Source organism: Cariama cristata, unplaced genomic scaffold (genome assembly GCF_000690535.1).
Source record: "Cariama cristata isolate BGI_N322 unplaced genomic scaffold, ASM69053v1 scaffold10046, whole genome shotgun sequence".
In the NCBI taxonomy this organism is placed as follows: domain Eukaryota; kingdom Metazoa; phylum Chordata; class Aves; order Cariamiformes; family Cariamidae; genus Cariama; species Cariama cristata.
The window spans coordinates 1-13,534 of NW_009621573.1; the positions used below are offsets into that span (position 1 = coordinate 1).

Below are 13,534 nucleotides of genomic sequence, written 5' to 3' on the forward strand. Positions count from 1 at the left end.
CACACACACACACACACACACATATATGGTATTTTAAGATGCGCAAGATCTAGAACACAGGATTGCGAGTCATATTTAAGGGATCTGACTGAAAAAGAGGTCCTAGTATGGCTTCCCTACCAAACACCTCAATACAAACCATATTCCTTTTTGGAAAACATTGTCAACTTCTTGGCCAAGGCCTCTTTTTCATGTTCCTGTGGACCTTTTTTTACCAAGCCATGGAGTTTAAAATGTAACATACTCAGTCTTGCAAGTGCTGAGCTCTCATTTGGGTGGAGGTGAATAGGTCAGATGTGACCTCTGCTGTCACATCATCCAGGCCAAAGGCAGTCATGAGGCCGAATCTTGCAAAGTGCTGATGTCCTCAGGTTCCTTATCACCAGAGGAACAAACACAAGAGACGCTTTGCGCCTGCACTGAAACATGCAGGCAGGGATCACCCTTCTTTTCTGTCACTGGGGATTATGTGGAAGCTTCAAAAAAGAAAGAGTAAAAGCCTTGAATTAAGGAATGACCTAGCTCTATGGAAAATTTATGGGCCAAATCCTTGTATACAAACAAAGATGCTATTGAAGTTAACAGCTTTTGAAGATATACAGCATTTTTTCCTAGTTGTTTTTACATAGGGATTGCGTTATTTTCAGCCTGCTCATAAGAAGCTTTAATTTATCATAGCCAGAAAGATTTACGTCTCCCAGGAACTAATCATCTAGCTTCCTCTGGGTTATCAAGATGAAGACAGACAACTTGCAACTGAAACTAAAGCAAAATAAGTGACTGATTTAAAACAGGTGCATCATCCGAAGTTCAGCCCTGTAATAGTCCAATCTCCAGACCATGTGTCACTCAGCAGTTCTGCTGTGCCACCAGGTATTTCGGAAGCAGATAGTACAGTTCCCCATGCGGACACACATTTCTGCTCTCCCAAGTGAAGCAACAGTGAACATGCCATGGTGCATAGGTACTGTACTAACAATTTATTGGAGAAAAAACTGGCTCCATCATCCTTCAGTGATGACGAATTTATTGCCTGGAAAGGTAATGACAATTATTTTCTTCTCTTAACTGACATTTGCATGTGAAACCACTTCTGCAGAAAATGTTTACATTGATGTTCACGCTAAGCAGCAGCCCAGTTGCAACTAATGCAGTAGAAGCTATGCCAAGGGTTATCCTCTTGTTTTGCACCCACTTATCCACAGACCTGATGGGAAGCCTAACATCCATTTTCTCATTTAGCATGTGTCTCCTTTCCTCTAGCCGAGCCATGTAAAACAAAGGTATGCGTCACTGGCAAGGTGGCAGTGGGAAGCAGGACCTGTGTTCTGGTAACAGCACAGGGAGGAGGAGTTGGTGGTCCCCAGTCATAGACTACACCATTTCTATGTGAATAAATGGGCACATGAGGAGTTACCCTTAATCTCTCATCTGACTGTCTACATTTCATCCTTCAGGTCTGCAGAGCTAGCCTAGGAGCAATACATAATCCATGGATGAGGGGATGTATCCTGAAAATATGAGCTCTGGGGTGGCCATTTTGGATTCAGAGCATTCAGACTGTCCAAGATCAGAACAGGCAGAGAAACTGTGAAAGTGTCCCTGGCACAAGATACCCCAAGAGACTGAGGTGAGTCCAAGGAGAACAGGACACAGAAGTTCTTTGAACCAGCCTAGTGTAGTGAGAGATGGACTCATGGCACAGAGATTTCAGGAGAAACCTTCCTAGGCTTTTCCCATGAACTTCACCATGGGGTACGATCTGACTGAGAATGACAGAGAGGGCGTTCTATGACTGATCTCAGTGTTACAGAGCCTAGAATCTAGTCCTGAGGGTCAGAAGCATCAAAGACTGAAGTCTAATGTTGAAAATAAAACACATATGTCAATGCTCATTTTCCAGCATAGACAACAATATTCAAGAAATGACAGTAACAATGCCTGAATCTCATGTCTAAGCTACTGACAGCCATACTTTTGCTGTCATACTAGTGTACTATTCTTTCCTTTGGGCAATTAAACTGCTGACCTAATAAATTACAGTGCCAACAGGACTGTCATTTAAGTCCTGGAATCTGTGCATAGAGGAATTTCTGGCTGCCGTTAATGGATGGAGGTCTATTAGAGTCGAAAATCCTGCCTGTTCAAGGCCTCTCCAAAAACAGCGTGGCAAAACAAGGAGATTTAACATCCTAACTCAGGAAAAAAACAAATTGTACATTGGCAGTGGATGAAGATTCTTCTTTTATTTTAAAACCTCTGTAAAATCAGAGCAATGGGTCAATTCCAGCATTCAGCCAATTTAATTAGCTATTTCAGAGTAATCGTGGTAATGAGCCAAGTCGGCAAAGATGTCATTGGGGTTCTTGCAGTTCAGGTTGCAAAAACAAGCATTGATCCACATGATTTTCCAGGAAAACTCAGTTCCATCTGGGCACTGAAACCTCACTTCAATAGTTTTGGACTTGTAGGGTGTGCAGCACCTGTTGTCTGTGCAGACGCCACAATATTTGGGTCTATATGGACTTTCGCTCACACATCCTGAGATAGTGTAGTTCATTGGTTCATTGGCCCTGTAGACAGCTAAGCACTTCTTCCCAGGCTAAATTTGAGAAGAACAGAAAAAGAGAAGGGTTAATACTCGTTGCTGACACAAGTAGGATGTACAAACCACCTTCCCGATATTTAAAGGGTTTTGAAGCTATTAGGAGGAATTTTACAGCCCTGATCTAGAATGTGTGATAGACGTACATGTTTAGACATATGAACCCAAAAGCTGCAAGTAGGATACTTGCAAAATACAGTTCATAGTATGACCAGCAGTGCACCATTGCTTTAACTCTAGCTGGGTCACAGGTCTGTTTGAACCAGTAACAAACACAGCAGACTTGGCTTGCCTTTTCTTGGGAAGACCTTTTGGCTGGAACTAAAGCTCTCAGGGGAAGGTTTTCGTACCAGCATGTAGAAGCACAGGGAGAACACATTTTTGACCTCTGCAGCACGGTAAGTCCACGTAGAAGTGCTGCTCTCAGAGGCCTGAGTGCTGCCAAACAAAGGCTGATGCTGTGACCAGGCAAAGTTCAAGGGGCACATGAAGAAACAGTCCCCACCTTAATGTGCTTGGTTATATCCACCTCACAGGGCCGCATGTTGCATAGGCGGCTTTCCTTCAGGAGCCGGCACTGGTCATTGTCGTTGGAAATCCTGGTGGAGATGCCCAGCCCACAGGTCTTTGAGCAGGGACTCCAGGACGAGGTGTGAACAATGCAGTTCTTCTGCCAGGCTTCATCCTCTCCCTCATACGCTGCAGAGACCAGATTAACCCCACATGATTCAGCCAAGGCAACTTTCCATATTAAACACCCTCTCCCCAGCTCATTACACATTCAGGCCACTAACCCAAATAATTAAATCACAGTGAAGTGGCTCAGCGTTCCTGTGAACCTCCTCATCCCACCCCCTTTGTTGCTGACCTACTTGTGTCAGACTCTCCAGTGCTGCGAGCGCTTGGGGCCAGGGCTCATTTCTTTATTTCCCTTCACAGCCTCACACAAGGAGGTCCTTGTCTGGGACCCCCAGGTGCTGCCACAATGCAAACAATTATAGAAGCCTGCACCAGCCGGTGCAGAAAAGGGATGAGATCTGATCTCACCATGAAGGTTTATTTCTGAGCCCATTCAACTGATTCCCTGTAGCAGCAAGTGGTTGACAGTCTTTGCTGGATGGCCAAGGGGCTTGGGAGGCGGCCATAGCCTTTCACTGGGAGGAAGAGCAGCTTGAATAGCTCTCAGGGAGCTCGGCAGCTACTTGAAGAAAGGGTGGGCTGTGTTTTGGAAGCAGCCAATGACCCCAGTTCAGGTTCCTTCACAGCCTTGGCCAAGGTCCCCACTGGTCTGCAACTCACAGTACAGCCCACAGGCAAAATTCTGATAGAAACTCTGCTGCATTGAGCTTGCTCACTATGATATTTATTATTATATTTATTATGATATTAAATGTAATAAATGCTAGTCTCACTTCTATAAGACTTCTACTTGTAAGGGGAAAAGTCAGGCAAGGAGAGTTGTGTTATGACCATTTTGGGACACAGGTCATAAAGACATAAGGCCAATTTCACTAGTAGGTGATTTGAATTTGCACCTGACTCACAGTTTAAAGCTACCAGGGACAGAACTGAGGACTAAATTCTGGTGTTTTTAACCCACAAATTGGAGACCAAGGCTTTGTTTCGTTTTGTGCAAAAAATACAGACCAAGGATTGGGGAAAGACTGCTTACCATCAAGGAACCAAAATCCTGGTTTACAAGAAGTATCCTATGTCTCCTAGAGCTCTGCTTTTGTGAGATACTCTAAAATACGGAGCTAATGTGTCTAATGTCACTACATTGCATCACAGGGTGTTATGAGGATAAATTTAAGACATATGGCAAGATGACCCCGTCTTAAGCATTTGCGACCATGTTTGAGACAAATTGTAGCACTTTTGTGCAGTGGCATATATGATCCTTACTATGTATGTGAGTGTGAGGAAAGAAGATAATGTATGTGATACATAAAATAGGTAGTTCAATAACGTCATCAGTCCAGAATTGCTAAAAAGCTATACTAACACAAAGACGATCTAGCCCAATTGGCAGAGAAACTTCCACCACAATAACTGTTTTCAAGATCTTCTGTAAATTTGGAACTACTAAGATACAGGGGTTTTAAAATCATAAAAGCAATACAACCTGGACAGAAAGCCTCAGTCCCAAATTAAACTGAACCCATTGTGCTTTCCAGAAGGGCTAGACTGAAAAAAAAGGAAAAAACGTGAAGTAAAAAGGACTTGTGACATCTTAAAAGTGCCAGCAGATGTGTGCTTTGAAGGGGGCTTTGTCACACAAGCATGTTTGGTGAATCTCATATCGCTGCTAAGGAATTCAAGCACACCACTGGTGTTTGCATGTCCTATCCTTCACTGCATGCTGTATAGGAGTCTCTGTGCCTCATTCAGACAAAGACTAGATGCCTTCCAGGTCTGGAAGTACAAGCTGACACTTTGGTTGTAGGCTCTGACTTCAGTTGCCCAATAACAAAGGAGAGGTCCACCTCGCTCCCACCGTACCTGCAGAGGAGATGTGGCGTGGAGACGTCTTCCTGATTTTCTTGGAGTCATCACAAATCCACTGCTCACAGCACTTCCCTGCCATCTTAATCAGCTTTGGATTTGGGCACCAGACAAGGGGAGGACGTGAGTTTGTGCACATGGGAATACAGCCCACAGCCCCATTAATGCACGTGCAGTTGTATTTGCAGTTGGGCTGAAATGTGTCCCCATTGTTATACCTGACTCCATTGAGGACACATCCTACACCCACAATCTCTGAAAGGAAAGAAAAAGAGAGAAAAACACACAGAACACCATTAAAATAATGCTGGCAACAAACAGCGCTGATATGTTTCTTTACCAAGCTCCTCCCTGGGCTAATGGAGCCGATGCAGAGACATGGCAGTGCTGCGAGGCAATGTGTTCAGTGTGATGCTGAGCCAAATGTGGCCACACTATCTAGGAAACTATTTTCATTCTGAATCACAGCAAAAAAAAAAAAAAAAAAAAAAAGAGTTTTTGACTTGAATGCTTCATGGAAAAAAGAAGTTAGACAATAAAACAAGCTTTATCCACAAATGAACACTTAAAAAATCATTTCATGGTGTGCTGGTAAAAGTAATCAATTACTTTGATTACCAGCAATCAAAGTAATTAAAACAGATATTGAGCGAAATTTGAGGTTTTCAGGGACAGATGAGAGCACTACATGGAACTGCAAATATGGCACAGCTCTTCACAACACCTGTACCCATTTGAAGCAGAAGTGGGAGGTAGCAAAGCCAAGGTAGCAAAGGTGTTAATGGTACTGGATTCCTATATTTAGGCAACTAGATCCCACCCAGTTTATCACAGAACAGTTTTCTTGGAAAATGAAGTAACATATTATAAAGCCATGAAAATTAGTATTTGATGTATATTTTTAAATAAAATCACCAAAAAAATCAAGCTTTTTGATTGCCCATGAACAGGAATTACATTGATTGAAAAGAACAGCAATTTTTTTGTTTCAAAGTTATGGACAGTTATTTGGAATCGGTGGCAGAAATCTTCTAATGGGAAATTCAAACTTCAGTTTCTTGTTTGGTCACACGGAGGCAGTGTGAACGCACCGATCAGATTGCTTAAATTTTAAGTCTGGTTGGAAAGGGAGCTGCAATGTGGCTGCTTCAGAGCCAACACAAATTGAAATGCTGGATTAAAATTATGCAAAGTCTTTCTATTTTTAGAGTGGGTTGAATGAAAACATCAAACGCAAACCCCTTCTGCACAAAAATGAGAGTTGTTGGAATTTGAAGCACAGATCCAGTTCTCAAGTTTGTGCTCAGCTCCCATTTTGATATTGCTTCAGCCTTTATATTGAAGAGACATCATTCTGTGCTGGTGCCAGAGCTGAGAATTCAGTTAAACTTCTAGGTATGCACACGGATTATGACAGTTCAAGAAAATGTTGTATTTCCTGGTGTTTTGCTACCAGCATATCCTTCCTGGACTGTGTTAACTCAGCCACCTGCAGGTCTCATACATCAAGAGGTTCATCATGAGAACATCTCCAAGCATAGACAAAGGGGCTGTTGAATGCCTTCATACAGAACTTCACTGAGTCTGCATCTAAATTAGGCAATTTGGGAGCACATCCCTATTCCTGGCCCCACATGCACAACACCTGCCTCTGCACCTGGACGTGTGCTCAGCACCCTGCTCTCTCTGCTTCAGTGCAGAGAAAAACCAACAAGGAGAGATGTAGAGACTCGCAGAAGGCTCCTATCTGATGTCTGGTTGACCAGATCCTGGGACATACCTCAGCATGCCAGTCCAGAAACAGCCGGAATTTCCCACAGTTTCACCCCATTCCCTTTCCCAACATGAGTTCCTAGCTTTTTCAAGATCTTTATTTTCCACAAATTATATTATTTCTGTAGTCCTACGTGCACTGGATTCTCTAGACCTAGCTTTTGGCATCCAGCTGTAAAGCAAATTCCTCACAGCAGTTAGTCCCCAACACCCAAGCACAGGAGTCCCACTCTTGCCTTCACTCACCCTGTAGTCAGGGCAGAAGCTGGTGTACCCAGGGTGGAGTGATGCAGCCTATGTATGACCCAGTGCACAAAAAAGAACATGTCAGCAGATCCTGTTGTGTGCATCTACCTGGATGCTGAAAGCAAAAGGAAGACCACAGCTTTCTACGGCAGCCAGAGACAAGCCGCTTCACTTCCTAACCATGGAAAGACCTACTTTTATGCCCCTCAGCTGTGCATTCCACAATGCCCCTCACCATATAACCGTAAATGTCACATAATAGGGGATATAGTGTCATGGCGGTAGGGATGTGAAAGTGCAGATTGGGAATCCTTCCAGACCTCACTGGAGAAGTTGGGGATCAATGTTCCTACATCACAGTGCTGTTGCCACCGGCATACTGAATGCCTGTATTGTATGGGAGGACTACAAAAAACCAGAAAATATCCAATGAAGAAAGCAAGCATTTAAATAAATCAATGTGAAGCAACATGAAGGTCTTTAAAGAGGCCTAGGAAGGCTGAGGTAGCTTTGAGACAACATCCCGCTTGTTTTCCTCTCCCAACACAGGACCAGCTGTAATGATGTCATTCTTGACAGATATTTGTCTAACCTATTCTTACAGACCTCCCATGAATGCTCCGTAGACACTCCAGACAATACATTTGAAGAGTCTCATATCTTCTTTTCTTAATCTTGGATCTTTTCTATTCTTAAAAATCAGTTTAAGCTTATGGCTCCTTGCATGTACCTTCTCTTGTTGTTGTTTTGCCTGTATCCTACAAAAATCTGGTTAGACTGCACTTTCTGCATGCTTTTTTTTTGTGGCTGAGCTAACGCAAAGCCCAGTTCATTTCTTACTACACTTCCCATCCTTCTTCTGCTGAGGAACAACAATCCCCAGTATCATTTCTGTGATAAACTGTCAGCTACCCTGAACCTCTTTACTCATCAGACTTACCCCTTGTGAAACTTCTGCTGGTATTCTAAGTTTATTGAAGCCCACTTTTCACAATCTTTTCTCTTTCCTACGGATCAATTATTCTATCTATTCATCTAGCAATCAGCTCTCCTCCAGGTTTCCTTCCACCTTTACATTTTCTATTAGTATCTCATTCATGGTTATATTCCAGCCTAGAAGACCCTCCCTCTAAATGGCTTTTTCCTGTTTATGCATCTAAAGCCATAACTAATATGTTCTAATAACTCACTAAACAGTCAGTATCCTTTCTGATAAGCTATTTGTGGGGTTGTACTCATGATCGTTTCCCATTTAATCATTACCAGAGTAATGATTTTCAATCATTTATGACATTTGTCAGATTCCCTCCATGTTCTGGATCTCAGAACAAGTGAATATATCCTTGACACACAAAACACTACCTCAGTTCTTTTTCCTCTTCTTCTTGAATAAGAACATTCCAGTCACATGAATTATCCCACCAAGAGTTTGTTATGACAGGCAGGAAGAAATCCTTCTGCTTCATGGCAGCTAACTTGAATGAAACCATTGTAAGATTAAGGCTCAGATCTCAATTTGTCACCAGGAAACTTTGCTAGGAGATGACTCATCCATGACACTCTTGACAGAACACCGCATGCTATCTTTCCAAGGGATGCACTATTGGGAATAAGCCAAAAGCATCTCCTTAATGTCATGGTTTTCATGTAGATGCCCATATTGCTTGTCTTTAAAGACAGCTGCATACTTATCCTTCCTTCATCCCCAGTCCACTACAGAACCTTCTCCTGTAACGGGGAATACAGAATCATCTACTTGCAAATCTGAAGACCTTCAAATGGTGGTCACTCCTTGTTCTTAGCTGCAGCAAACTTAAAGAGTAAGAATTCAGATGTCATTTCTCATCCAGCCAACTGCCCTGAGAATGAAGACAGCTATAAGGAAACAGAAGGTGTCTAATGAGATAAATCTCAACCATTGCTCAGACTGAGGGGAGCTATCAATGTATATCTAAGTCAAAAATATATGTACATCACTTACGTGCACATACTCCTATTTCGTACCTAGGTCTGTCTCCACTGTAGTCACAGTACAAGCCCCTGTGGAAATCACAGGTGTCGGCCTCAGTGCAACTTTCTCCACGCTGCTTGGCACACGTCTTGCAGCAGTCGCAGCCGTCTGTGACCAGGCTGATGCCTACCGAGCACCGAGGTGGGGACTTTGGACACTCGCATGGCCACTTACAGTACTGAGTCCGCGTGTAGGCCTCTGTCGTGGCAGGGACGGTGGGGGTCATGGTGGTAGAGGTCTGGGCAATGGCCTACAAAGAAAGAAACACAGCTTGGAGAGAGTTCCAGAGAAAAGGGGGCTGTGAACCTTGTGGTGATTAGTCCTCAGTTAAAATCCCCTCAGGTCTAAAGGGACTGTAAGAAAACCAGCGAATAATTGTCAAAGAGCCATGGAAAGGGAATGGTCACCGCTCTCTTGTAAACCCCTTCAGATACCAGCCGAGGCCAAATGCTCTGCAGCTTGGACTAATATCCAAACTGCATAGCCTCAGCCCGCTGGTACTCAGCCTTTTCCAGACCTCTCCTCTCTAAACAGAGGTGTCTCTTGGTGTAGGGGCACGTCAAAACCCCTTTGATACATGAGAAGAAGGCGTGATGTGTGTCCAGCCTGTGTCACCCTGTGGTGCTTGGCTCTGGCAGAGGATTGTGCCATCCCATAGCTGTTGTCCCTGTTGACTAAGAGATAGTTCTAGGGCTTTTTGGCCACTCAAAGGCTTCGTCGTCCAGCAGTCACTGCCCTTCAGGTCACCAAGCAAGATAAAGCTCATCGTGTCAGAGTGTGAAAGCAATGTGACCCTGTTTGGTCTTGTCTTCCTTAGGCTTATCCATATTTATGTGGGTCTTGCAAGCAAAACACGGGATCCCATAAATCCAGGAGGGCACTGGGAGCAGGCCTGTGAGCCCACCATCCTCACAGACACCCAGTCATGAACCTCTGTGTTGCGAGGATGATCTGAAACCCACAGGCCTAGCATCCCATCACAGGCCTCCTGAGGATGTCTTGGCCATTTTGTCTCTTCTTGCAGTACGACTAATACCACAACAACTGCTGCTTTACAATGTCCTAGCCCTTTGCCTTGAATAGAGATGAGGTTAGTGAAAGGAGAAGATAACCTCTGAAACCAAAATCTGGCTAACTGGCTGTGAACGTCATGATGCACAAGTTCACCCACCTCTGTTTGAAAAAAGTTTTGCTTGTCTCCACCCCTATAACACAACACACATGCAGTTCAGCTCCCTGACAGAGTCCCAGTCCTAAGAAGTGAAGCTACACTATGGCTATAACATTTTAAAAAAAAAAAAAAGCATATATTTCCTCTAAGGACTCTGACAACCACCCTTATTCATCCTTCGCAGTGTTCAGACTACCATACTCAGCAGAAATACTAGAAATACTCTCTGTGAATCCTAAAGTAGTCATGAGGCTCTTAGGTCTGTTTGTGATGGGCTCTTCCAGGTCTCACATAGTTCCCGTGCTGTTGCCCTGGCCCACACAGTCAAACAACTGGGATATTTCTGCAGTGATTTTTCTACCTACGCCTTTTGGCACATGCTTTTGTCCTACATGGAGTCACTGTGGGACCTGTAAGTTGGATGAGTGTAAGTGAAGCTGCATAATGTTAGTGTTTCTCCTGCTAGCCGTGCATAAATATTTGCCAGCATGGTGAGCAAGGAAGGAAAACTTTTATGGGGAGGATACTGCCAAGTTTCCATTTCCTGATCTCCTTAGCAAATAAGAAAATAACAAAATTGCAAGCTAATTCAAAATCTGATGATCAGATAAAAAATCTGATCAAGGTAAATCATGGTAGAAAAGGGATTTCATGTAATGCAGTAATGTGGTTCCAGGAGACACATTCAGGTCACTATTACTGATATGATGGAGTGCTGGGGTACCTTAGCTCATAGCAAAACCCAGAGAGGGCAGAGGTTCATTGCCTTCTGCACTCTCCACTCCCTGCAGAGCAAACTCTGGATGACATTTAACAGCACCAGCCATGCTTGTGGTGCAGGAAGGGTGCAAATCAGCCCAGTGACAAAGCAAAGATGTGCCTTTTCTACCAGGATCACTGCACGGAAAACCTGAGCTGCACATGCGGGTCAAGCAGAGCACAGTAGCTCAGGCACAAAAATAAATGGGGTTATTTACAGGCTATCAACAGTAGCCAGAACATGACCCTGCTTGGGCACATGTGGTCCAGAATCCCTTTCTGGTGACTAGATCTGAGGGCTGCAAAGAATAAGTGTGTAACCCTACAAAGTTCAGGTAGGAAAAGTCAAGGTCTAGAAATTACTGAGGCAATCCGATCCATTCCTGACTACCTTGTACTGTACCATATACTCCCCAGTGTTTTGTTCTCTTTACAGTTTCAGATGTCTCAAACAAAAGGCTTTCCACCAGCTCTCCATGAACAAAATGCCTCAACCCAAGGCTTTCTGGGGAAAAGCATCCCTAAGTATTGTGACCCCACAGCTGATGAGCTATCCATCAGGATACCTCTGCAAAGCCCTTTTGCTGTCTTCTACAGCTTCCTTATTAGCAGATTCCAATTTTTATTAAAGTACATTTCTAAACCTGCTACTGCTGTATCTGAAAGTGTATTTAAGTATCTTAGTAATTAGTTACCCTGTATTTAGACCACTAAATTGTTAACACATTGCTAATCACTGCCAAATAGGCAATGTGTTTACTCTGGGCATAATTCCCAGTTCCATTAAGGTCCCCTTTACAAACAGTTGGCCTTAAAGTTGGCTTAAAATCACCTTTAAACTCATGTTTAAACTAAAACATACCAATATAATTTATTCCCACTTTAAGGCTCCTTGATGCTGCCAAAGTTGTTAAAAGAGGAACATTCAGATCAATGAAAAGCCCTGGCCTTTTAATAGTAGTATTTTTCATTCCACTCACTATAGTTTGAGTAGGTGCAATAATCTGTCACTTGAGAAGAGAGGCCTCTTCAAGTGCAATAAACCTATTTACTTTGTTGCTGATCATTAAAAAAGTGCTTAATAATCAAATCCAGATACACAGACAAAAGTCACATAGCTATTTAAAGAGCCCATTGCTATGGCCCAACCCTGTAAGTAAATCCTTTCACAGTTCCTTGTTTCTATGGTCAATATGAGCAAGCAAACAGCTTCTACCCTTGTAGATATGAAAGTGTCTGTGAATCGACACACGTAACAAAGAGGAAGCCTGCTAGTCCTTTGGTTTTAGTTAATATGTGAAGGACTGAGGCTGAATTCTTGTAAAGGGTAGCTGGGAGCCATTTGGTGGCTTGTGAGAGACAGGAATTTAGAGTAAATTATTTAGCAGACCTTCCTCTAGGTCTAGAGCCTGAGCTGGCCAAGGAAGCTTTTGAAGTGTCCTTATAGTGACTAGCTATTGTAGTTCTTGCACGTGCCAGCTAAAATGTCCAGTGGTATGGCTCAGTAAGGCATAGGAAGGACACTTAGTGTGGGCTGCTTAGGCATCTTTAAATAATCGGTGTGGACAGGCATCAAAATACTCTGACTCCTGTCTTTTACAAATAGGGAAGGCATGGAGAGATGGAAGCAGCATCAAGTCCTGGACTCCATCGCCACCCAACAAAAACCCAGCCTTTGGAAACTGTTGTCCACTGAACACTAGAACAAGTGCACAACCTGTACAGCTTCCAAGCCCTCCTCCCTTCCTAAGTCCCTCAGAGCTTTGCTATGGGAGAAACAATTCTGTACATTTATAAAAATCTTGACTTTTCCTTTACCATGGTCAGCTGTCACCACTGGAGTATCTAAATCCCTTTGGAAAAGTCGTTCAGCCCAACTACTTCAATGTGCCAGAACATTTTGGGATCTAGACACTTTCTTATTTATAGGTATGATGGTTAAGGCATCATGAATAATGCTTTATAAATAACAGCTCTTTCCACAGGTGTTATCAACAGGAAATCACACTGTAATGGCCTTCATCAATGGCCATCCTTAACTAGAAACAAACAAACAAGGAAATCTAATGTAATTTAGGGTTTCAGAAGTCATGTCTTTATTGTCAATATAACATATAGGAAGACAACAGTTTTGTAAGAGACCCAAAATGAGAGTGAAGAGAAACTCAACACCAAAAAGCACAGTGGTGGGGATTTGACAGGTTTATTTTAAAATGTCAGAAAGCTAAAAGAATGTGCCTGCTTGGAAATTAATTTTTCCAGGTACTGGTAATTAACTTGTTTTGTATAATTATGCTTCTATCTTGGGGTCTGCAGATTTGTTATCCTGGATGCCAAGGAGAAAATATTCCACCACAAGTTATTCATGAGCTTTAATTTTGCTACTTTTGGAGGTACAAGCCCATTCTCATTAAAGTAAGATGAAGCCTTTCTCACCCTGCCATGGCTGATAACTCTCTATTAA

At 43.1% G+C, this 13,534-nt stretch overlaps 1 protein-coding gene across 1 annotated transcript; it reads right to left on the reverse strand.

The window, feature by feature from the left end:
• Positions 1-2,231: 2,231 nt before the first annotated feature.
• Positions 2,232-9,397, reverse strand: WISP1 (WNT1 inducible signaling pathway protein 1). The gene is made up of 4 exons (XM_009702017.1): positions 9,111-9,397; positions 5,108-5,365; positions 3,111-3,304; positions 2,232-2,602 (listed from the first exon to the last, which is right to left on the reverse strand). The coding sequence occupies exons 1-4, from the start codon at positions 9,364-9,366 to the stop codon at positions 2,303-2,305; spliced, it is 1,008 nt and encodes a 335-aa protein (XP_009700319.1). The 5' UTR covers positions 9,367-9,397; the 3' UTR covers positions 2,232-2,302.
• Between the last annotated feature and the right edge of the window lie 4,137 nt (positions 9,398-13,534).

Coding starts and splice junctions, on each gene's coding strand:
- WISP1 (XM_009702017.1), bottom strand. CDS start 9,366: ATGACCCCCACCGTCCCTGCCACGACAGAGGCCTACACGCGGACTCAG. Junction 5,366..9,110: donor CGAAATAGGAGTATGTGCAC/GTAAGTGATGTA, acceptor CTTTCCTTTCAG/AGATTGTGGGTGTAGGATGT. Junction 2,603..3,110: donor ATATAACCAAGCACATTAAG/GTGGGGACTGTT, acceptor TCTCAAATTTAG/CCTGGGAAGAAGTGCTTAGC.